Here is a 25,842-nt window from a genome sequence, read left to right on the forward strand (position 1 = left end):
ATTGTCCTGCAAAGGTCCTGCAGCCGCCTCGTACATGTGGACACAAAATAAAACAGCTACCGTCCGAATTAAGGCAGTACGGGAGGGTGTCCGCGGTCCGGGTCAGGGCGGAGCGGGGCGCACTTACTCGGGTCTCTTTCTGGCTTCTCGTCGGCGGGCGCGCTCTCTGCGGCGGGCAGCGATAGAGAGGACGGGCTTGACAACGAACTCTTGTCCACCGGCGGCGACCCGCTGGTGAAATCGGACAGGAGTAGAGTGGAGCTCTCCGCTGCCCCACCGGACAGGATCTCGGGTTTAACGGCACAGTGCTGGCTCGACGGTAATCCGGTTCGGGGTAGCGATCCAGCAAAAGGCTCCAGCAGCCAAGACTGCATGTACCGCCCGTCTGAGTCCCCGACGGCAGCCTGCGGATCCGCGTACGGGTGGTACACTGACGACACGCCGCCCGGAGGCTGGGTAGGCACTGCGCTCCAGGACGCACTGAACGCAGATGGCTTGGTCTGGAAAGTGCCGGTTCCGAATTCGGCGTGTTCCGGGAGCGCGGCCGGCCGCGCGCTCTGCAGCCCCGGTCCAGCGGGGTACCGAGGCGCCGAGCAGTACTCTGCGTCCGCGAGGACGAGAGAGTCCACGTAATAGCTACTCAATGTGCCGGGCGCCGACATGGCAAACGCACACACACAAACACACAAACACGCAAACACACGCACACACGGGCACTGTACTATCGCCACAAAATAACAATCCGCAGAAATCGAGTGGCAACTTGCCCCGACAAAGAACTACAGTCAGCTAATAAGTTAAGCGTTGCCTGCCATTCGATTGGGTGACATGTGCACGTGATCCCCGAGACAGAACAATACGGAATAAATCAGCCCGTTCCCTATTAAACGGCCACCGTTTCCCTCCTAACGTTTTACAACGAGGGCATGTATTTTTTAACGCATACAAATATTAGGCTACTTTACATGTAGAGTGATGTTGATTGTAAACAATCTGAGTAGTATTGTAGTATCGGTGGACGGGGGCTCCGCGCGCGCCAGTGACTCCTCTGAATAAATTATGGCCGAAAGCGAGGATTGAGGACTGTGGAAAAAAATGTTTCACGGGGCAAAGTTACAGACGATTTCTGCGGCACAACGGACAACAGCTGCATTCTACAATGTAATTAATGCTGCAATTCCTTATGATTAAACATTGTAAAGAGATTTAGATTCATAACTGTGCTCGTTATGACTTCATATTAAACTGCATCTTGGATAACTCTATTTTTCAGAAAGTGTAAGGAGCCTTTGTCATGACCTCAAAGTTACAATCTCCTCCGAATTACCAAATTCGCGGCTCGAAATGTTTTCACTCCGGTAAATTATCCGCGCCGATGCAATCTAAAGCAGCGGCCAAAACTCGGGAAATAACCACAAAGAGCAAAATTATTAAACCTGCAAAATTACTTTCATGAATATAACTTGCCCAGACTTCACAATTAAACAAGCAAGATAATCATCAAATGCACAAAACATATTTACCGATGATATACAGGCTATGTAGCATATTTACTGTATTTATACATAGCATTTGTAGTTAAATAAATGGGACCAGTCGTTACTGTGGTCATTTTGTTGTTTTCTTTATTAAAATGGCCAAGGCTCGCTTGAAAATCATTATTATTATTATTGTGTGTGCAAGCACTTAATAATAATAACAACACCACCAATACTACTACTACTACTACTACTAATAATAATAATAATAATAATGACAATACTTATTATTATACAATTGATTTTATTAGAACTAATATTAGTTATAATATTAGAATAATTGTATTGATCAGTAGAAAAAAAATCACAAGAAAAATAAAAAGAATTAAAAAAATAAAATGAAAACAGTCGCTGCACGCGCTCGTTATTTTCACGGGAAGCGGTTTAATATTTTATATGTGAAACTTTATGTGCTGCTATTTTGGCTCGGACTGCTTTAAAAAAGAGATTTTTGATCTCAGTGGGAATACTCCCGGTAAAATAAAGGTTAAATAAAAAATCCGATAGCCTACATGGATTTGACTCTCGATTATTCAACAGCTATACTATATTTACAGATGTTCGTCGTTGTAAATATAAAAGATCTTACAATGATTGGAATTGATGCATGGTTTTATTTTAATGCCCAATAATAATTCTATATTCCCATAAGAATTCATTTCTATACATGTATAATACGCATGAGCACACACACAAACTGGCGCACATACTGAACACACACACACATATATATATATATATATATATATATATATATATATATATATATATATATATATATATATACGATAATTTTATAAAATATGTTATATGATATGATATATATTTATTAAATACTCATACTTATGTGAGTGAAATTATATATATATACTCAGACGCACATACGTCTGAGTATTTAATATATATCATATAACAAATGTATGTACATACAAACTAATTTACACAAACAAGCCTGTCTGAACATTTCTGTGAGAAGAACCAGAACAATGCCCAAGAGTTTAAAAGCGCTGTAAAATCTCACTTTTCCACTGGAAGAGTCCCGTGCCAAGTATTGTAATGTCTCATATCCAAAGGCAAAAAGAAAAACGCTCGTAATATTTTATATCCCCAAAAAGGCTGCAGGTTATAATTTAACATTGATCCAATAAATAAACAAATAAATAAATGGAATGTATTGTCTATTTTAAAATGAGAAAGAAACTTTCAGACAGTTTACAAAAACGGCTTGGACTGAAGGTGGGCACACAAGTAATTAAATGTTTTATATCGATCCCAAGGTTAGGTATATATTCACATGGAACCTGAATGTGTGTGTTACTCTGCAGACCACCAGTGGGGAATAGAATGTTTCTGGCGAGCAGCGCCGGCTCGCGCGCAGGTTTCCCGCGCTGCTTTTATTGGCATGTAATAAATGTGACCATGAAACAACACCCGCAAGACTCCGGACGATTGAATCCCAACGTTTCCATTTTTTATGTATGTTTTCAAATTAATTAAACCCACTGGAAATTCCGAATGGCAAACTATCCCTTTTAAATGAGAATCAGCTTTTTGTCCGGTTCTTTCTCGTCGTGTTATTGGCATGAGGCGAGGAAGCGCAGTTTGTCCTGTACATTGACAGCAGCCATCTTCAGAAACGCTTCGGGTGATCCTGCACCGTGGGCTGCTTCTTCGGCTGTAAAATGAAGTTGAGAGGTTATAACCGGACCTCACTTTACCGCAGGGGCTATTTACTCCTTTTTTGCGGTAGATAACAGCCCGTCTGTAGGATCTAAATATCACCATAAAGCGCCCTGCTTCCTTTGTGTTCGCTTTATGGAGCATCCGGCGCACCGCGGAGGGCGCTGTTGCGCGCGCAGCTGCAGTCTGGCTGCATTGATCGTAACCGAGGCCTTGCCCCCCATGTGCCCCCCCCCTCTCCAAACACACACAGACAGGCAGTCAGACAGACAGATACGCACACACACACTTCCCTTTTAAAGTGTAAACCACACAGAAGCTCTTAGCAAACAAGAAAATGAAGACTCCAAAGTAAACAGCTCGTCGTTCTCGTCGTTGCGATGATTTTAACTGTGGCAATGAAGACAGTTTCGTGTTGTAGAGGTAGAAACCGGAGCCCAACAACATGAAACTACCTAAACCACGCGACAGTCCGTTCCAAACGTTCAGAGAGACCCACGATGCTAAGTTCTGTATGTAAAAATTTCAAACATCAGCTACCTGTTCGGTAAAACCACGAGCAGGGCACATGCCCAAGACAGACACAGCCTATACTGTTGGTATCCCTCCGACCATTAAATAAAACAGAGCGGACTCACCGAATATGCGGCCTCTCGGTGAGTCGGTGTGGGGCGCCCTCTCGGTGGGTCGGTGTCGGGCGCCCTCTCGGTGGGTCGGTGTCGGGCGCTCTCTCGGTGGGTCGGTGTCGGGCGCCCTCTCGGTGGGTCGGTGTCGGGCGCTCTCTCGGTGGGTCGGTGTCGGGCGCTCTCTCGGTGGGTCGGTGTCGGGCGCTCTCTCGGTGGGTCGGTGTCGGGCGCTCTCTCGGTGGGTCGGTGTCGGGCGCTCTCTCGGTGGGTCGGTGTCGGGCGCTCTCTCGGTGGGTCGGTGTGGGGCTCGAGCGGAGCTGCGCTCCTCTCCGCGGGGCTGCTTGTACTGAACTGCGGCCTCACGCGCAGGGAAAGGACAATCCACATATACGAGCCGGTCATAAAACCAAACCTCTGGCAATACCGGTTCCACACAGATTATGGCCGTCTAGGTAATATTTAAATGGGTTACAACATCAGTGGTAAGGAAGACGACACTAGATAAGAGTAATTTTAATAATAAAGCATACACACACATAAAAAAAATACATACACACACGGACACACACACGAAAATATGGACGCACACACGAAAATATTATAAATAAATAACTTTTCACAATGTTGTAAGTTTTGTGCAGATAATTTATTAATAACCGAATACACAAAACATACCACCACTTAATGAAACATTTGAAACGGTATTTACAAAATATGTTCACAATTATAAAAAAAACGTTTTTATGTTTCTCACAGTGACCCAATATAATTCTCACGTCCCTTTATCGGCTTAAACGCGTATCCCGGGGATGCGAACAGATATATAAAATAGGCTATATATTATATATATACACACAATCTATATATATATATATATATATATAAATATATATATATACAACAAAACGGGTTTTACAGGAATATTTACATCAGCTTTCGGATATTGACCGGAAGTGAAATTCATTCAATCTTCGAAATAATTTATTTTCTCATTTGCGCATAATAATCATATTTGGCAAATGTCTTAAAAAGCTCATTTAAAAAAAAATGTTTAAAAGCGTTTTTTAAAAACATGCGCATCTCTCACTTTGAATTCGAATTCTGGGCGAACCCAGACGTTGAAATGCATCTATCCAAATTTCTATTTTGAAGGATTCATATTAATTTGCTGTTTGAAGCGCAGTTTAATCAGTTTTTCCCCCAAAAAAAGCCACGTGACGAAACGATGAGAAAAACCAAGGACGACAAACAAATAAAAAAAAACATTAAAAAACAACAACATGAAACAATTTTTAAAAAAACACCCACGAATCGCCAGCAGCTTACAGAAATGGAGGGTATCTTAAAAACCGGATGTGCCTCGCGCAAACTTGACTGTGGAAGGCGTCAAATTCAGGCAGTTCGAGTTGTTTGTTTTTTTTATCACGAAAAACTGTAGTTTGTAGTGAGCTCCCGGATTCTGTGCTCACGGTTCATTTTCTTCAGTTTCATGCGGCGGTTCTGGAACCAGATTTTGACCTGTCTGTCGGTCAGGTGGACGTTCTGGCTGATCTCGAGGCGCCGCTCGCGCGTCAGGTACATGTTGAACAAGAACTCCTTCTCGAGCTCCAAGGTCTGGTGCTTACTGTAGGGGCAGCGCTTCTTCCGCCCGCTTTTCGCCGTCAGCCAGTTGGCCACATTTTCACTTTTTGAATCTCCTAAAGAAAACAGCAAATGCATTAGCCCTACGTTTGAACTAATAGCGCAGTAAACAAAATTTTGTTAAAAACAAATCCATTTGTGCAACAGCTCTTTATACATTCTCAAAACAGCTTTCGCTTCTCAATGAGAACTTGTAATTACCCTACGAGCATTTTAAAATTAATTTAATAAATAATATGTCCAAAACAGAGATCGGACATCGTCCCTTTTATAATCTTCGCCCGAATAAGCTTCGTCCCAATTGTGGCATCTTGGAAATATGCTTTGGCCGCATCGAAGCTCTAATGCTAAATACACGTCATCATTTCAATCAGTTCTCAACACATTTGGACGCACATGTATTGTTATTATGTACATTATTATTATTATAATAATAATAATAATTATTATTATTATTATTACTATTGTTATGTACACTTATTTTATTTATGTCATCACCCACCATTCACTATAGCCTAAATATTTGCCCGATTCAAAAAATTCTCCATTATGTTTTTTACATCCATAAATACACACACACACACACACACACACACACACACACACAGAGTAAACTCTTGAGTGTTACATCGATTCATACAGCGTACATACGGCCCCTGTTGGACTCATATGTACAATGTTAGAGTTGAATGAATTTCACTGCGCAGGTTTTATTTTTGACAATAAACTGAAGATGGCGCAGACGGGGTCGCGGACTCACTGGGCTCGCGGACTCATAGTCCGGAACAGAGGGGAGAAAGACCCTGGGCTGTATACGAGCTGTATAAATGTTTACAGCGGGAGTGAACGCCCCAATATACAGTAGTCATAGAAATGTCTTATACCTGTCTCAGCACGCGGTGGGAACAGACGTCACTCTCAGCACACCTTTACGGCGGCGGTGCTCACCTTTAGCGCCCGTCCTGGGGCTGCTTTTCTGCTCGTCTGCGGCCTCCGGAGAAGACGGCTCGCCTGCCGACGAACCCCGCGTCTCCTCTCTCTGAGGCGCCTCCTCGCGCCCGTTCCGGGCCGCCGGCGCGGAGGTAGATGATGATGAAGGTGGCGTTTCAAAGCGAACCGGGGACTGCGGGTCAAACGGGGGCGGGTTGGGCTGCGCGCCCTGGTGATGAAGCTTGGGATGCGCGTGCGTTTGGGACAGGCGGAAGTGCCCGGGCATCGCGCTGTCAGTGGCCGAGCACGCGGCCGGAGTCAGGCGGGTGTAGGAGAGGTCCCCCCCGGCGGACGGCTGGGAGCACCTCTGCGCCTCGTGCACACAGTACGCGCCCTCCTCTTTGATGTTCGGGGAGAAGCAGGAGGGCGCGACCTGCTGGCGCGCGGACCGGGGGACGTCCAGCCAGGCCTCCGCGGCAGGCAGGTAGGGGCTGCACGCGGGGACCATGCTCTGCGCGCCGGGCGGCTCGTTGCGCTTCCCCGGTCCTGGAAAGAATCCACAGTTCGGTAGTCCGTAGGGCAACTCTGCGGCGGGCGGGAGGCAGGCGCTGCTGCCCGGGTAGTAGGGACCGCAGCTCTCCCCCCTCACGCTGATCAGAGAGTCCACCAAAAACGAGTTTCCTGGAGGGCTACTGGAGCAGGACATTGTTGTGGTGTAATTTGTGTAATTTGGCGATGGGAGAAGATAGCTCTTTCTGGCTGACATTTCTTGTGCAAAACATAGCGACTATGATTAGCGATACCCCCAGTACACAGCGAGAGCTGAAGACCAATGGAAACTTCTGAAGAAAGAAGACTCCGCCCTCCCGAGCCACGTAACAACACGGGATCATATCCATCTCGGTCTTAAGCGAAAAAAGAGAGATCAGAAATGTACATTCCGTTAGTTTAATCTCGAATAATAACGTACGGACGAGAGAGCGCGCAGAGTCACGGTGTGAAGTGCGGCCTGTAGAAGCAATAACTTCCGCAGAACTATTTCACTGGCCAGATGTTTAAAGATGGAAGTCATAAAGTTCATCCACATCAAATCAGTTTTATGAGTTTTGCTTCTTCACCAACCGTTTGTACTAATGTTCCGTTTTTAAAACAAGCTATGGAATTATAAACTGAATGCAGAACTTATTAGCGGTCACGCGCAGCAAAACGAGGCCAAGAACGAGGTTCACAACAACGGTGTTAACGCCTTGTTCAACGTTTCTGTCAAACAATTTCGTTAAAAAAAACTAAATCACAAGGTTTATTGTAATTGCAGAGACAGTGCCAAAGGCAGCTTTCATTTGTACAGAACTTTAAATGTATCAGGTTGGCACTTTACAAGGGACTAACTCCCAATTTCGTAGATATGAACAATATTGAATTTCCCAGTACAATTAACCTTTTATTGACTTCGGATTTCAGCTGGAAAGCAACGATTTTGTGAAACCGAAACTAAACTCAACTAAAACGCTTTAACGGGTTAATGCTTCGACAGACCTTTCCAATATAACTGCAACAAAATACACAAAACGCGAAATAAAATGCTTTGAAATTAAGTCGTCAGTTCTGAGCGGAAATACATATTCTATATAATACAGCACAATAAGTGTTCATTCATCTGCTGAGAGCGCATGTTAAATTGTAAATAAGATGCCATAATTTAAATGTCTTTGGTCAAATCTAGGCTACCTGAAACAAAAACGAAACTGCATGAATACACGCTATCTGCGTACATAAATATATGACACATACATACATATCTGTGGAACCAACATCGCAAGACATAATCATATGCGGTAGATTATTAAAACACCAGTTCAGCGCAATACACTATTTCACCATACCAATGAATCTATTATCTCACATAACGTCTATTTTACTGAAAGAAAACAAAACGTTGCACATAATACTGACACTATCATATATCTTCGGCTGTTATTGTTTGGTTTTTATAAACGCCTTGACGTTCGCTATTTAGAAATATTGACTTGTCAGAATAAGAACAATCATTTCGAATTCAAATGTAAAACCTAATCTAAGTTATATACAGGCCAAATCTAATTTATATATAATTGATATATTATATTTATATAAAGCCCTACTCGCTTCTTTTTTAGTATGAGAAGGTGTCCGGTCGACAGCAACGTTCCTTTTGCACGCGAATTAGCAATGTGTGTGTGTGTGTGTGTGTGTGTGTGTGTGTGTGTGTGTGTGTGTGTGTGTGTGTGTGTGTGTGTGTGTGTGTGTGCGCGCGCGCCCACACACACACACACACACACACACACACAGATAGATGATACATATCGTAGCTGAAGTCGTGATAATACACACACACACACACACACACACACACACACACACACAGATGATAGACATTGTAGCTGAAGTAGTGATAATACACACACACACACACACACACACACATATACAGAGATAGATGATAGATATCGTAACTGAAGTCGTGATAATACACACACACACACACACACACACACACACACACACACACACACACACACAGATAGATGATAGATATTGTAGCTGAAGTAGTGATAATAACCTGTTTTGTGGTATGTGTTTTCCTGGCGCTGTGCCGCAGCATCTGATGACCTTTCCTAACAAAGGTGTTGCACCAATCGCCAAGATGCACAACCTCGCGTGCTTCTTTTCCCTCCTCGCGCGGGTGAGTAAAATAAACAGATAAATAAGCAGGGATTCATTAATAAAACAGGCATGAATGGAAAATTCGGATCATGAATTCGGATCCTCATTTTGTGAGGGTAGCCTACTAACACACCGAACTGCTGATTGCGAGATAAATATTATAATCCCTATTGCAGAAAAATGATGAATAATTCTCCATGCCTTTATGGACACGCTGCACACCGATGTACGCGGTCAGCAAGTCTGTCAGTTAAAAAAAACAACAGCCCATAAACTTCAGTACATTTACAGGTAAAATCATCGAGCAATGTCTAAAAAGTATTTCCAGCGTGAGAATGAACATGCATTTATTGTATAATTCAATTACAGGTGTATTTATGTGGAATCATGTTCGTCGTTTTATCGCATCGAGTGGAGGGTTTTATTTTGCACCGGAGACAATAGGTACACGCGCGCGAGGTTAATAAACCGCAGTCTAGCTTTTCTTTTGGAAAATTATAAAGCATCTGCAGCACGCGCAGAACTTCACTAACCACTTCCTGGCCTTCCTTTCTCTCGTATGCCTTCAATGAGAGACAAAATTAAATAAAATAATAAAACTCGCGTGTTATAAAAAAAAAACAGCATCAAACAAGTAATTAAGAGAAGATGGCCCGCATATGCGCGGCATAACTGAAAGGGTAAACAATATCAGCAAATATAAGGAAACTAGCTTTTGGAGACATAGTACGTATACTCTTTGTACTCCAGGATTTTAAGATCACAAATGTGTATGTGTTGGGCGGCTGGTGTTGTCGTGGCTTTGACCGTTTTAGGAGTATAAGCCTGCTCGTGCAGTACACGCCGCCATGGCTAGCATAGCATTTGACATTGCTTCGACATGGAAATATAAATACGCCGAACAAGCGACTACAGAAACTTAAAAACAACGAATGCTTTTGTCCGTTAACAAGAAGCGTTCATGTCTCAACAGAGGTAACTTAATACGGTAGCCTACTTCAACGACTATAGATGGTCACTGTAGTTGTGTTTTGAAATAAAATTTACCTGTATGCGCGTTTGAGGCATATAAAGGAAAACAGCGAGTCTCGGAGGTTTCGGGTGGGATCCGCCTGGCGTTTCGCTTCCACCGACAATGACATTGATCGAAAGAGCGCCGCCCAGTGGCGAAGCTCCCACGGGGAGGGGGACCGGAGCCAATGCAGGCGCCTACGAGCATTAAAGAATGAAGCAGGAATGATCAGCGCACACCGGGTTTTCAGCCGGCGCTGCTGTTGTTTTCGTACTCTTAGTAACAGTTAATAACCTTGGGTCTCAGACGGTTTATTGCACCGCACTCCAATCGCGCGAGCGCCCCAGACACTGCGGCCTTTATGGCCCAGTTGCCGGAGCAACAGGGAGGATGTGTCGTAATTAGGTCGGGATTCCAGAGACGCTGAAAGGATGCGCCGGACTGGACCGCGGCGGAATGCCACACTAATAAAGCCGAGGCCTTTGTTTATCGGTCTTTCAGACTGTTGGGTGCAGGCGGTTTCGCAGCCCATAACCGCGGAAGGTAACCGGGCATTACGTCACTGACCGCGCGAGGGGACACCGATGAAGCTCTTAATTCCCAGGCTCGGACGACGAAAAGTTAGGCTACAAAGAAGTTCAAAGCCAAACATTTGACAACAAAAAAGCGCACATTTGTAGCATAACACCTGGCACCAGTGTATATCAGCAAGAGAGGGATGAAGCCTAGTTCTGCTTTACAACAGAAATAATAAATACACACTACACATAAAAACAACATAAATACACACTACACATAAAAACATCAGAATAAATACAGACTACAAATAAAAACAACATGTCAAAAAAGCCGAAAACTATTAATCGTCTCAGACGTGAAACATTTCACTTGGTAAAATGGGCTCTAAGAAAAAGTATCCATTTCCTTTTATGCTTTTGCAGAAACGGAATAGGCCTACCTTTAGACATTGTACGTTAGTATGAAAGTAAATAAACAAAAACGTCTGGGTATTCAGTCACAGCTTTGAAAAATTCACTTTATTGTGTAACATAAAATATGGCCACCCGCTCCCTCTTTACCCTCGCGCCGTTGTTGCGTCACTTTTATTTGTGTGTTTAAAAACGTTTTTGGAAGAACTGAGGTAACGCGTTTGTTATTTCTTGCAACAGCAAAAACAGATACAGGAATATTACAATAAACAAAATTAAAGGTGGGGTGATTTTCAATTACATTTCAAACAGAACGACGAAGCACAAATAAGTAGCCCACCCGTCCTTCTAACAATCAATGTGCCAAAATATTATTAACGCATACCATCCTGGACAGGGCGAGCACGCGGCTCCAATCTTATGACGGTACCATTGTTCAAATGAGGAATCTTAAATATATATATATATATATATATATATATATATATATATATATATATATATATATATATATATATAGCACCATATTCCCGTACGAATAGGCCGGACGGTGCTATCTGTTTTACCTGGTCCAGCACGCGCTATGGTGGCGTTTCTATAATAAAAACCACCACAAACGCAAAATAGCTGCACATAAATGACCTGCACATTTGCCTGTATATACATAATTACTGTCCTCACTATATTGCTCCGTCTCTCCCCGTACAGTGCTCAATATTAAAATCCAGCGCGCCGGGAGTGAATATTTACCTCCTGATTTGCACATACGCCATAGTGGCGCGAGGCAGCAGCGTGACCGTGGAAACAGCCACGCACCCACAGCCGATTATGGCGCTGCAAGCTTCACTTGGTTTAAAACGACACATATGAATAATGTGTGGCTAACGCATAAATGCGGCTAATGCATGAATAGACCTGAATCGGACACAGATTTGATAGCGTTCTCCTCCGCATAGCTCTGTTTTTTGGAACCATTAAGACACATCGAAGGCAGGGTAGGTAGGGTACAGCAGGTTGAGAGACTGAAAACGGACGTTCAGTCAGTAACTCTGCAGAGTCAGTGCGCGTGAACGGGAGCGATGCCGCCGACATTGGTGCTTGGCCTAACGAGGTTATTGTAATAAGTGAGCGAAAGCCGCCCTCCTGGTCTTTATCTCCGCATCCTAGAACTTGAAATTAACCTCTGGAGTGCGGCGTTCCGGGCGGAGGCCTAAAGCAGCGGGTTTGTGCTGTAGTACTGCAGCCGCTCTCGGTTCAGTTTCTTCTCCTTCATCCTCCGATTCTGGAACCAGATCTTGACTTGGCGGTCGGTGAGGTTCAGCATTCTGGAGAGATGCATTCGCTTCTCTTTGTTGATGTAGACACTGAAGAAAAACTCCCGCTCCAGCTCCCTCAGCTGGTACTTAGAGTAGGGACATCTCTTTTTACGCGATCTCTGCCCACCTGAGAAATAAGGCCAAAAATTAAACGGGTAGGATTCAAATAAATAGAACTACTATTACTACTATGGCCTACTACTACTACTACTACTACTACTACTACTACTACTACTACTACTAATAATAATAATAATAATAATAAAAATAATAAAGCAATGTAAACACGTTTGTCGGTTATAAATATCAGTGGGTAATTTAATATTTAACCAAATAATCAAATTGTATTCCAATATGAACTAAAATGCTGCTTCTGTCAGTTACTAATATGCCATAATATAAACATTCATTACATGCTCTTAATTACACGAATTAAATTATCAGCAAGTCGTTATTTTTCATCTCGAAAAACGTATTGCAAAATAAATCAGTATAGCGCAGCACTGAGAACAGCGGCGACCTTCCTTTACAAAGAATGCTTTTATATCGCTTCTTGTTTTAGGGTTAAAGCTTCTTTTATAAAAAGAAACATGTTTTAGGGTTAAAGCTTCTTGTTATAAAAGAAACATGTTTTAGGGTTTTGCAGGTGTCCTGTGGCTTTGACAAACACTTTAAAATGCAATAAATGTACTTTTATTGAATAACCAAATGTTAATGCATTTACGGTTTTTTTAAACTTGAAAGAAATACAACAATGATAAAGCCTTACTAACAGAGAAATTACATAAATATATTTTAGATAAATCTGTGAATATAATGTATATATCTATATCAAGAGGGGAAAATAATGCCCTAATATTTTATATCTATAATATAGATATATATAATATTATTTGATATCTCACGGCCAAATTCAATTCCATGCACATGATGTTGCGCTTTATGACAACGTTTTGTTGGGGAAATTTAAAGGTCCTGCATAAACCTTTTATGCTTATAAAACAGCAAATAAAATGTTTAACAACGCCGTGCTAGAACTCAAACTCTCTGCGGCGACCGGTGCGGCGCGCGCCTCACTGTTGCCGGAAGCGGCCTCCGGTTCCGGGCTCTCCCCTCGGTCCTTCACTTCGGTCTGGCGGCACGGACCGGGCGCTGGAGCCGTCACTTTGTCGACGTCCTTCCCCCCTGAGAATACGTCGGTCAGATTTTCGGCGTTTCCGTACGCGGAGTCCAAGAACTGGTCGAACACTTGCGGCAGCACGCCGTTCCTGCCTACGCTGGAGTAGAAACTGGAAGCCGCGTTAGAGCCCGAATGGCAGCCAGTGGAGGGACTGTTTTTGGCGAACACTTCCCCAGCCGCCGCGGGAGGCAGACAGTCCCTGTGGACCCTGTTTTCCGCGGAGTAGCAGTGAGGCAGGTCCCCGCGGTGGTGCCACTTGCTGGAGGAGTCGATGCTGTAGTCCCTGAACGCAATCTCACGCACAGGGGCGACTTGCGGCAGGTTAGGCGAGTAGGAGTAGGTGACGGGGCAGGAGTTCGGGGTCTGGGTAAGAAAAGAGGGGAGGCGAGGAAAGTCCGTCCCGGAGACGTAGTAGGTGCAGCTGGGCAGGTACATGTTCGACCCGAGCGAGATCCGCTCGTCAAAATCCATCACCGCTCTACAGCGCGGCGCTCCTGCGAGCGGCGGCGCGTCACATGGCTCTCCGGCGCCCGCCTGCTCGCGCCTCTCTGAAGCAGGTCCGCGAGCAGAGATCCATCTCCATCCATTCCGGAGAGACCCGGGCCACGTGACTCAGGGTAGAAATTGACAGATTTCCCTGTGAGGAGCGGCGTGTGTGTGTGTGTGTGTGTGTGTGTGTGTATGCTTGCGTGTATGTGTGTGTGTGCGGGTGTGCGCACGTGTGTGTGTGCAGGTGTGTGCGAGTGTGTATGTGTGTGTGCGCGCGTGTGTATGTATGTGTGTGTGCGTGTGTGTATGCGTGCGTGTATGTGTGTGCGAGTGTGTGTGTGTGTGTGTGTGTTTTCATGTGGACTTGCTTGTGGTTTGCTCTATATTCCCCTGTGGAAGAATGTATTTTAATGACTAGAAGCCTACAACCCGAGCCGCACCTTTTCTAAAGCTTCGCGTCGCCTTAGCCGAACCCTCCGCTGAGGTTCCAGGCTCCGCGCGACACAACAGAAGGGCACAATATCCATAAAATAGTATGAAAACACGCAACAAATATCTTTAACAAGAGGGCAGGGATCCAATTTGCTGTACACCCGAAGCGCGTATGCAAAACACGCACCATGTACAGGGAAATGGGCGCAGTTAACTTAATGTACTACACAAATAACTTCACAATAACTACATAATACGCCAATTATGCGGAAAGCCGTATGATATCCATTAATAAAAACGGCCATCTGTCTGAAACAGGCATATTGCCTCCGAGAACACATATTATATTGTAGTTTGAAAATCGACAGTAATATATATATTTTCTTTTAAATGTAGGCCGCATGTTTTCCGAGGTTCTTCCAAATTTCGTGCACTTTATTAGTTTATTAGAATATAATATAATAGAATACTAACATTTCCACAGGGAACCTCAGACGAGCTTAGAGTCTGTGTGCATTTATAACAGCGGAAACTGAACATGGGCACCATCTTAAAAAGAAATGCACGGGAGTGCAAATAAACTCAGTACCTCGGGGCTGAATATTTGAGTGAGAGCCGGGGTCATTACAACATACAACAGCCGAGGCCTACAGCTTATATATTTTAAAATGATGTATCCTTTCCTCATAAATCGTCGCATTGTAATCAAGCTCATTCATTCATTCTGAAAGTACAATACACCAAATTAGATATACTGTACGTCCGAAATAGTTTCTGCTGAATTAACTTTAAAATAATGAATTATACATGTGTGTTAATGTGGCTGTACAATTTAAACCGCTGTCGTCGCGCTTTAGGGAACGGGCGGAACCTGTTCAGTTAATTTAGGATGTGTTATGACGGAGGTGACGTAATCAAATATGTTTCCGGTATACTACACTGATGCCCAATATACGCATACAGTACTGTGATGGATATCTTATGTATGTCAAATATCTTAATATCAACATTCCTGTTATGATTGGACACGACTCCCACACGCGCATCAGCAGAATGACCGCAGGCGCGTGGGTTGGGCCACCGGGCGGTTAAACTGTTTCACAAATTTTCCGAGCCTTATTTTATTTTGTTTTATTTTTTTGCGATTTTCAGATCATTAAAAGGGCCTCCGAGCAGCGCAGCCGCCCTCTGCGCCGCCACTGCGGGGAGTGACAGACCCGGGCAGCGAGGGCTCCAGCCCAGCGATCCCGTTAAAACGCCGCTGTAAAGGCCTCTGCGGGGAGTGACAGACCCGGGCAGCGAGGGCTCCAGCCCTCAGCGATCCCGTTAAAAAGCCGCTGTAAAGGCCTCTGCGTCCATGCAGAGCAGAGCGAAAACATGGCGAAAACACGGCCTAACCTACCGCGCCACACGGCTAGATATATACTGCAAACTGATTAAAAGCACTTTGGAGTAATTCCCACTGGCGTCAGTTAAATTTCGTTATAATAACGCATTTTATGTAAGCTAATGGTACTAACAACATTATACAAGTCTGTGCCTTCGTGGAGGCACGGGCGCATCCACTGAAATTCAGACACTTGAGTTTTAGGGCTTCTCTGTAATTAAATGGCGGGTGCCCGCTGGGGCCGCGAGCAGACCGGCCGCGGGTTTATGGCGCTGCGGAGGCTCTGGCAGCCGGGCTGCACCACGACGCGCCACCTTGACATTCGTGATGTCTGACGAGACCAGAAAACGCTTTCAGTAAGGGCTAGTCTGCGGAACCTAAAACCTAATAAGGAGTAGTGTTTATTCGATGGCAGTATTATAATGTAAAAAAGTGAACGTATATATGCGAGGTGGAATATAACCTGTTACGATGCAAATAGCCTATTTAAAATGCGGATTTAACATTTTTGGAGGTTTGTATTTAGCTATTATATATTACACTGTACTTAAAAAAAAAAATCTGTGCGAATATAGTTTATACTTTTGTCTGACTCCGCGCCGGCTGTGCGTAAACTTTCCCCGAGTTCGAGCTTTGGGTCCGCGTGGTAGACTTCAAGTTCGGGGAGGAGGGTCACTGCTCGCGCCATGGGACTCCGCGCGCCATTGAGGACCCTAGTGCCCCGGATGAAGTTTCCCCGATTACTGCTTCATTTCAAATTCAAACAAAACTCCGCGCTCCGATGGAGGAAACTCCTTCAGTACCAGCCCGTTATAGCTACAGCCGTCCACAATAAATAATGGCGTTTATTTGAATTGCCTCTGAGATATGGGAAAGGTCTTCAGTGAACTTCAACCTTCATCTCGCCTTGAGACAGTCAGTCATGTTCGGTAGAGACTCTGGGAAGACAGTGCCAACGAGGACTTAACAGAACCTACGAGAGCGATGATCAAGTAAGGGTCGCTTTTATTTAACTCACCGTGCAGAGATCTGTTTTGTTTCAGGAACTGGCCACAAAGGATTTCGAAGTGAACTTTTGATTGGTTTACACACCGTGATGGTGAAATACCTTAGATAACTATATCACCAAGCGCTACGCAGGGTTCAGCAGGCCTTCGTTCAGAGTGAATGGCTGTTTTTATGAAGAAGAACAACACATTTAAAGCAACATTAACATTGACAGTCACTTCACATCTGAAATTAAAATAGGCTGTACCGTTTTTTGACGACAGGCAGTATAACAATGCCGCATATCTGTCATAATGCGTCTTTTGTTGTGGTAAACACGGTTTTGTTCCGAAAATTCTAAATCATGATCATGTGTTGCAAAGAGGCTTTGAACGATGTTCTATCAAAAACTTTTTTTATGTATTGTTAATGATTTGTTTGTGTATTATTCGTTTTCAGTCGCACATTCTCTTCCAGTCCATTGGGGGAGACTATAAAATAAAATAAAGGCCTACTTGTTTAACCCTAACCCTAACCCTAGGCTGCAGAAGGACTCTAGAAAGGATAACAGCAGTCTAAAGTCTAAATGCGATTTTATAAAAACACACATTCGCGTGTAACCGTTTGTGTACGTTATAGTAGCTAAATTAAGAGGTAGAAGGGTTAGGTCTATACCAGATATAAAACAAAGCGCAATGCATTTAATGAGGGTCTAGACTTAAATAGGGTCATATAGTTTAGATTTAAATAGCCCACATTGCTACATTAAAATGCTACATTATTCCAATATCCGTCAACAGTATTGTCACATAAAACGTTATTACATTAGTTGTATTCACAGTGGCTTATTTATATAAAATATAATAAGTGCATTCTGAATAATTCACAGTATGGATAAATATATGGATAAATATGTGGATAAATATAGCCTCAACGTGTCGCTTTAACCACTGTACACATAGCATGTTACTGAACCTACGGTAGGCAATGACATTCTCCATTGATTGTTTATAATTGGATTGTCTGTCTTGTTTGGGTAACTTTGTGTTTTATATCAAGTCCTCCTTGCGAAATATTTCGATCTCAATGGGGTATTAAATAATACTATTAAATAAACGAAGTAAAAAAACCTACCCTGCCTCTCCTGTATTGCGTCTCAGTGCAATCACGTCAGCGTGGTGCGCCGATTGGTTTTGGTGCCAAAGGCTCCACTTTTCCACGCAACGCTTTTGAACTTGGTTGGTGACTATTTTTCTCCACACTGTGGAGTGATTGGCTTTATAAAGCGATAATGGCGAGGTTAGGGTTAGGGTGAGGGTTAGGGATGGAGGATAATCTCGGGTCAGGGATGGAGGATAATCTCGGGTTAGGGATGGAGGATAATTTCGGGTCAGGGATGGAGGATAATCTCGGGTTAGGGATGGAGGATAATCTCGGGTCAGGGATGGAGGATAATCTCGGGTTAGGGATGGAGGATAATCTCGGGTTAGGGATGGAGGATAATCTCGGGTCAGGGATGGAGGATAATCTCGGGTTAGGGATGGAGGATAATTTCGGGTCAGGGATGGACGATAATCTCGAAGAATGAGACGCACCAAACTGCAGCAGTGGCCGGCCCACTGTTCCACAGGACTGATTATTTGATTATTTGATTCTTTTGCCGGTAGAATTAATTTTACAAGAAAAAAATAAAGAAAACTTGGACTGATGAGAAATATAACGAACCGATATGTATCACACATCAACAATCAACACACAACAAAACCCACAAGCGTAACGGGAAGATTAAATATATCGATGATAAATTTTCGGAGATTTACTTTTGTTTTTTATCAACGTCGTAGTGGTTATTGGAATCATATTTTACCCGTGGCCTAAAGCATTAGTACTGTGACTGTAACCATTAACATAAAATATATTTATTCGACTGTTGAAGATCACTTCATCGAGAAAGATCCCTCTTAGTGTCAGAAGAGCACTTTAAGCAGGGCGTGTATCGTATTTCACGCTGCAAAAAAAGTTCTTGGTCAATTACGCTAAATATAATTCCTGGAAAATTCCTGGTCAAATGACTGAAATCAATCTGGACAGTGTCAAGCTTTGGCAAAAGCGCGGGTGTGAGATTGATAGATTATGGATTATAGGTGCTGAATTATAGATTATAGGTTCTGAATTATAAATTATAGGTGCTGAATTCCTCTCTTGGTCGTATTCGACCATTCTACTGGATGACATCGAGCTTTCGCCCTGGAGAAAAATATAACAACTCTAGAATAATAACCTACAATGTTATTATTATTAATAATAATTATTAATAATAATAATAATAATAATAATAATAATAATAATAATTATTATTATTATTATTATTATTATTATTATTATTATTATTATTATTAGTAGTAGTAGTAGTAGTAGTAGTCGTAGGCAGTAGGCTAGTAGTGCTATGATTATTATAATTATAATTATTATGACGACAATGCATATTATAGCCTAATAATGACTAGTATTGTATTGTTATTAGTATTGTTAATAACAATACTATTACTTTCCTTTGCGATTAGAGCGTGTATCCAGAATAACCAGTTATGATATTTAATCCTGAGTATTTCACCAGACTAGTCCTTTCTATAATGTGCAACATGCATATTGTAGAATCTATTTTTCAAAAATAACATATGCCTGTTGGCTTCGATAAAACAAATATGGGGATATGTGCCTTCGTCTCCTCTGATCCCCGTATCTGTGCGTTGTAAAAGGCTTTTGCTGCAATGTTATACCTTCAGTTCGTTCCGAAGTGCTTTCATTTGCAGTGCACGTGCACTCTTAAACAACAAAACTCTTCATTTGTAGCCTCCATGGCCGGTGTGAACAGACCTAAATATCGCTGGAGCAGAGAAATACGCCCCGGAAAAAGGGAGCAAACATGACAACAAATTATAAACAAAAAATATATACATCAACGTTACAAGAACGAAGAACGAAAGATGAGGACTGAACTAGAACGAAAGCAACAATTTTAAAGCAAACAAAAGCTCTTCGACATGGAAATATAATTCACCGTATTTCAACATAGCCTGCACATCTTCACCTTTATATGTACAATGAAAACATAACATAATATATTCTGTCTTAGCAAAATTGCAATACTCAAACCACCCTGTCTGGCATCAACAATCATTCCATGGTCAAAGTCATTTAGATCACATTTCTTCCCCATTGTGACATTTGGTCTGAATAACAGCTGAACCTCTTGACCATATCAGTATGCTTTTATGCATTTAGTTGCTGACACATGATTGTCTGATTAAATATTTTTATTAACAAGCTGTTGTACAGATCTACCTAATAAATTGTTCCATGAGTGTATATCAGGTTTAATACAGACATGGGTAAGAATACTATTAAACTCATGCAGTAATAATAACAACACGCTGAAGAATAATTAAATGAACATTTTGCTTTGTGGAATGCAGTTTAAAATTTCTGTCAGTTAAACAAGATGCCTGGAATGTTACCTGTTTTTACGCGAGGTGGCCGTAAGGTGGCGCCACATACTTCCAAACCAGCTTCCAGAGGCAGACGCAGCCAGTCTCCAGGCGCAGAACTCCAGTCCGGACTGACCGCGATTCCGGCCGCAGTTTGTCTCTCTCCGTGCAATGCGCAGATCGGACTGTGCGTGCAATTATCCTGAAAACCAGGCCTCAGCGCGTGGGATAGCAGGGCAAGTGTGTGTACCATATTTGTAGTTTATAATAATACACGCGCTGTTGGGTTAAATCTGGATTGCGTAATCTGATTTTTTAAATTCAGTAACTCATCCTGGATACTTTTGAAATATGCATAAACAGATTATGCCCGCACACACACACACACACACACACACCACATGCGCACACACAAACCAGGCACCATATGCACACACATGCATACACACACACACACACACACACACACGTGCATACACACACACACACACACACACACACACACACCACATGCGCACACACAAACCAGGCACCATATGCACACACATGCATACACACACACACACACACACACACACACACGTGCATACACACACACACACACACACACACACCACATGCGCACACACAAACCAGGCACCATATGCACACATATGCATACACACACACACACACACACAGATACACACACACACACACACACACGTGCATACACACACACACACACACACACACACCACGTCCACTTCTGCTCAGGCTGGTCAGCAGAAAGTGAGTGTATGTATTGTAGCTGCATTTAAATGAAAAAAGAGACGAGGCATGTCAACATACAAACCATATAACATACAAACCATTTAACATACAAACCATATAACATACAAACCATTTAACATACAAACCATTTAACATACAAACCATATAACATACTAAACATTTAACATACAAACCATTTAACATACGAACCATATAACATACAAGCCATTTAACATACAAACCATTTAACATACAAACCATATAACATACAAACCATTTAACATACAAAACATTTAACATACAAACCATTTAACATACAAACCATATAACATACAAACCATTTAACATACAAACCATTTAACATACAAACCATATAACATACAAACCATTTAACATACTAAACATTTAACATACAAACCATTTAACATACAAACCATATAACATACAAACCATTTAACATACAAACCATATAACATACAAACCATATAACATACAAACCATTTAACATACAAACCATTTAACATACTAAACATTTAACATACAAACCATTTAACATACAAACCATATAACATACAAACCATATAACATACAAACCATTTAACATACAAACCATATAACATACAAACCATTTAACATACAAACCATTTAACATACAAACCATATAACATACAAACCATATAACATACAAACCATTTAACATACAAACCATATAACATACAAACCATTTAACATACGAACCATATAACATACAAACCATATAACATACAAACCATTTAACATACAAACCATATAACATACAAACCATATAACATACAAACCATTTAACATACAAACCATATAACATACAAACCATATAACATACAAACCATTTAACATACAAACCATATAACATACAAACCACTTAACATACAAACCATATAACATACAAACCATTTAACATACAAAACATATAACATACAAACCATTTAACATACAAACCATATAACATACAAAAACCATGAAACATACAAACCATTTAACATACAAACAATTTAACATACAAACCATATAACATACAAACCATTTAACATACAAACCATATAACATACAAACCATATAACATACAAACCATTTAACATACAAAACATATAACATACAAACCATTTAACATACAAACCATTTAACATACAAACCATATAACATACAAACCATTTAACATACAAACCATATAACATACAAACCATTTAACATACAAACCATATAACATACAAACCATATAACATACAAACCATTTAACATACAAACCATTTAACATACAAACCATATAACATACAAACCATTTAACAAACAAACCATTTAACATACAAACCATATAACATACAAACCATTTAACATACAAACCATATAACATACAAACCATTTAACATACAAACCATATCACATACAAACCATTTAACATACAAACCATATAACATACAAACCATTTAACATACAAAACATATAACATACAAACCATTTAACATACAAACCATATAACATACAAAAACCATGAAACATACAAACCATTTAACATACAAACAATTTAACATACAAACCATATAACATACAAACCATTTAACATACAAACCATATAACATACAAACCATATAACATACAAACCATTTAACATACAAAACATATAACATACAAACCATTTAACATACAAACCATATAACATACAAACCATATGTATTTTGGCAACACATTTATTCTAGAATATAACTGGCTAATGAAACTGGAGGTGATGCAGAAAATGTGATTACACATATTTGATCATACATTATAATTTATCCATAATAATGCAAACGATGAAAGGTCTAATTACACTTCAGTCATGTAATTTGTAATCATTATCGGATTATACATTATCCCCGGGAATCTGCTCAACACGGAATTTACGCAATATTCTAAAAGGTTTAACTTAAAGTTCAGGGTAAACTTGCCTATTTGTAGAAACAGAAAAGGAACGTATGTGATCCAGAATAAAAGATTGTAAGTATACTGCTTTTTTTGTTTGATAGTTTAGCCTTTTGTTATGAATATATATTTTATATTTTTAGTATTTTACTAAACAAGTGTCATGAACCTTCATACTCTACAGCCTCACATTTACTGAATTAATTTAAGTAAGTTATGGCGAACGGGTTGTTTTTTATTTTCGATAGAGGTCGGGCCCAAATGTCCATTGAAAGACAAGTGTGTTTCAGTGCTGTAAATAAAATTCTGTATTTCTCAACAAACTGCCTCTTTATTCCCGTGTTTGCGCCTCACATTCTGAATGATGCGCGCGCCACTGCACCAATGTTATATAATACATTAAATAGAAGATTGAGGATACATTTGCCGAAGTTATTTTGAGTAATGCATACGTTAATTCGATTGTTAGAGTAATTAATACGTGAATAAAGCAGGTGTACATCTTGCCGATTATCATATTGATACATGACGTTGGCTACACGCATGTTCGGCCATTTTCATACTGATAGTTATGGAATCCATGGCGGTATTATCGAGCGTCACTGTGGCAAAGAAAACACGAAAGTAGTGCTAATATTTAACTGTAATTTATTTTACAGTATAAGAAGATTACAGGAAAATGAAGTAAAAAAAAACAAACAAAAAAAAAACAAAAAAAACAAGATTTCAACAGTTAAGTTTAAAATATTTGGGTATTTCCCTGTAAGGCTCCGGGAAGGCCTGAGGTCAAAGCGCGACCATTTTACACAAAGAGCTCTAAGTTTTAACATTACAGGAACGAGGCAAGATCGCTTTGCAGTTTATGTGGAAAATGAAATGAAAATGAAGGGAAATAGTGTAAAAGGTGTAAAAGATGGACGCTGTCTGGTGCCATCGGCCTTCTCCAGCGCGAGACCATTTTTTAAATGGCGAGGGCTGTCTCTGCTTTTCATTTACAAAGAGATTCGCACAGGTAGCCGTGCGCCCGTACCTCACACAACCCCGCGCGGTGACTGACACGTCGAGACAGGCGAATAATTATCTGTAACGCAAGTGCAAGCAAGACTTCCCCCAAGTTCTGAGTGTGAAAAACTGTCGCCTCTAGAAACAGAAACAGAAATGAAACGAACAGACGTTTCAAAAATAGCCCAATAGGGTTCATTGCAAGCCCCGTGCCATACTATTTCTTAAAGTTAAAATGTCAGGGTTTGTTCTAATTATTATTCATAAATCGTAAACGTCCGTGGCAAATAACTTAAACTTAGTCTATAAATTCATAAGCGAATTGTGACTTAATTATTTTCCGCTTCTAAGCCGATAGGCTTGATCAAGGTAAAATGCCGGCGAAAATAAAAAAATGAAAGCTTAACTCTCCCGTGAATGAAAGGCATCATTTACATCATTTACAAAGACAATGCGCACGAAGAAGGAATTCGTGCAAAGAAATGTAAAGTGTTAGGGTTAGGGTTGGTCCAATGAACAGGCTTCATCCACGCTAATGGGACGAACATGAGCCTATCAGCCCTTTAAGCTGTAAGGGCAGAAATATGTGACCATAACTGAACATTGTGACGCTGATGACGGAGAACAAATTAGTTCTAGAACAGTGAAAAAACATCCGAAGTCGACTCTTCAAATGCTTTTTAACATTTTAAATAAACGGAGTTAATGCCCCATGAAATATTGTCTTAAACGCAATTATATTTAAAGCAACAGATTAGCTACTTACAGCGACAATGCACTTACTGAACAAAATGATCAGATAAATCTATAAACTTTTTCAGGTAACACTACAGTTACATGAATTGGTAGAACTGACGTAGTTACTACTGATAATTATTGTTAATGTATTTGTACATCATTAATTCAACAACTACATTGATTAATGCCAATTCATATTGGGATTGGTAGTGGTTAACTTATTAGCTAGTTGTTGACAAATACATTAACTAATAAAAAGTTAATTTCACGTTTAGTTAATGTCCTAGTTGTACATTAATTAATTTATGTTAACAGCAACCTTAGTCAATGCCAATTCATGGACCCTTTTTCACATTTAAGGTGAAAATATTAAATGTACATGTACAGCTACAGTAGGCTATAAATGCACGCGCACACACACATGCACACAAGCGTGCACACACACACATGCATACCCACACACACACACACACACATGCACACAAGCGTGCACACACACACACATGCATACCCACACACACACACACACACATGCACACAAGCGCGCACACACACACATGCATACCCACACACACACACACACATGCACACAGGCGCGCACACACACATATGCATACCCACACACACGCACACACACATGCACACAAGCGCGCACACACACATGCATACCCACACATGCACACACACACACACACACACACACACACACACACACACCCACCCACACCCACAAACACACTGAACGATCGCATGAGAATGGGGTTTACTACTATGTTTACGACTGCTATATGTTCTAAATCCATAGTTAACCATGTTTAATAATAATAATAATAATAATAATAATAATAATAATAATATAAAGTTTGTGAAGCCCTGGCCATTGTGCCTTCATTCTTAAATGCGAATATAATTTGACCAAATTATTGACAAGACCTATGCTAATTGCAACGGTCATATGCCGACCTCAGTTTCCGTAAACAGCCGCGTGCTTATACAGGAACTCCTAGCGTTCCAGAGGTTAACGGGCTGGCGCATTTAGCACACTCACCACAAGGTGGCAGTATTGTTCTTAATGT

The 25,842-nt window shown here is 41.3% G+C and overlaps 3 protein-coding genes across 4 annotated transcripts in view; all 3 read right to left on the reverse strand.

Moving 5' to 3' along the window:
- The window catches only part of hoxa9a (homeobox A9a), a 1,662-nt gene extending 983 nt beyond the window's left edge, over positions 1-679 (reverse strand). Inside the window, exon 1 of the mRNA XM_061255332.1 lies at positions 128-679. Coding sequence (XP_061111316.1) covers positions 128-662 — 535 coding nt within the window. The 5' untranslated portion in view covers positions 663-679. The remainder of the gene's footprint in view (positions 1-127) is intronic.
- Positions 680-4,496: 3,817 nt separating this feature from the next.
- Positions 4,497-10,244, reverse strand: LOC133136305 (homeobox protein Hox-A10-like). 2 transcript variants are annotated; one of them, XM_061253664.1, is made up of 3 exons: positions 10,166-10,244; positions 6,434-7,320; positions 4,497-5,541 (listed from the first exon to the last, which is right to left on the reverse strand). In XM_061253664.1, the coding sequence occupies exons 2-3, from the start codon at positions 7,179-7,181 to the stop codon at positions 5,267-5,269; spliced, it is 1,023 nt and encodes a 340-aa protein (XP_061109648.1). In that variant the 5' UTR covers positions 7,182-7,320; positions 10,166-10,244; the 3' UTR covers positions 4,497-5,266. The 2 variants fall into 2 exon arrangements, with proteins under 2 accessions (XP_061109648.1, XP_061109647.1); XM_061253663.1 differs by having other exon boundaries at positions 9,015-10,236.
- Positions 10,245-12,269: 2,025 nt separating this feature from the next.
- Positions 12,270-14,076, reverse strand: hoxa11a (homeobox A11a). Its single transcript, XM_061253668.1, has 2 exons — positions 13,453-14,076; positions 12,270-12,502 (listed from the first exon to the last, which is right to left on the reverse strand). The coding sequence occupies exons 1-2, from the start codon at positions 14,024-14,026 to the stop codon at positions 12,270-12,272; spliced, it is 807 nt and encodes a 268-aa protein (XP_061109652.1). The 5' UTR covers positions 14,027-14,076.
- Between the last annotated feature and the right edge of the window lie 11,766 nt (positions 14,077-25,842).

This window comes from Conger conger, chromosome 9 (genome assembly GCF_963514075.1).
Source record: "Conger conger chromosome 9, fConCon1.1, whole genome shotgun sequence".
Classification (NCBI taxonomy): Eukaryota; Metazoa; Chordata; class Actinopteri; order Anguilliformes; family Congridae; genus Conger; species Conger conger.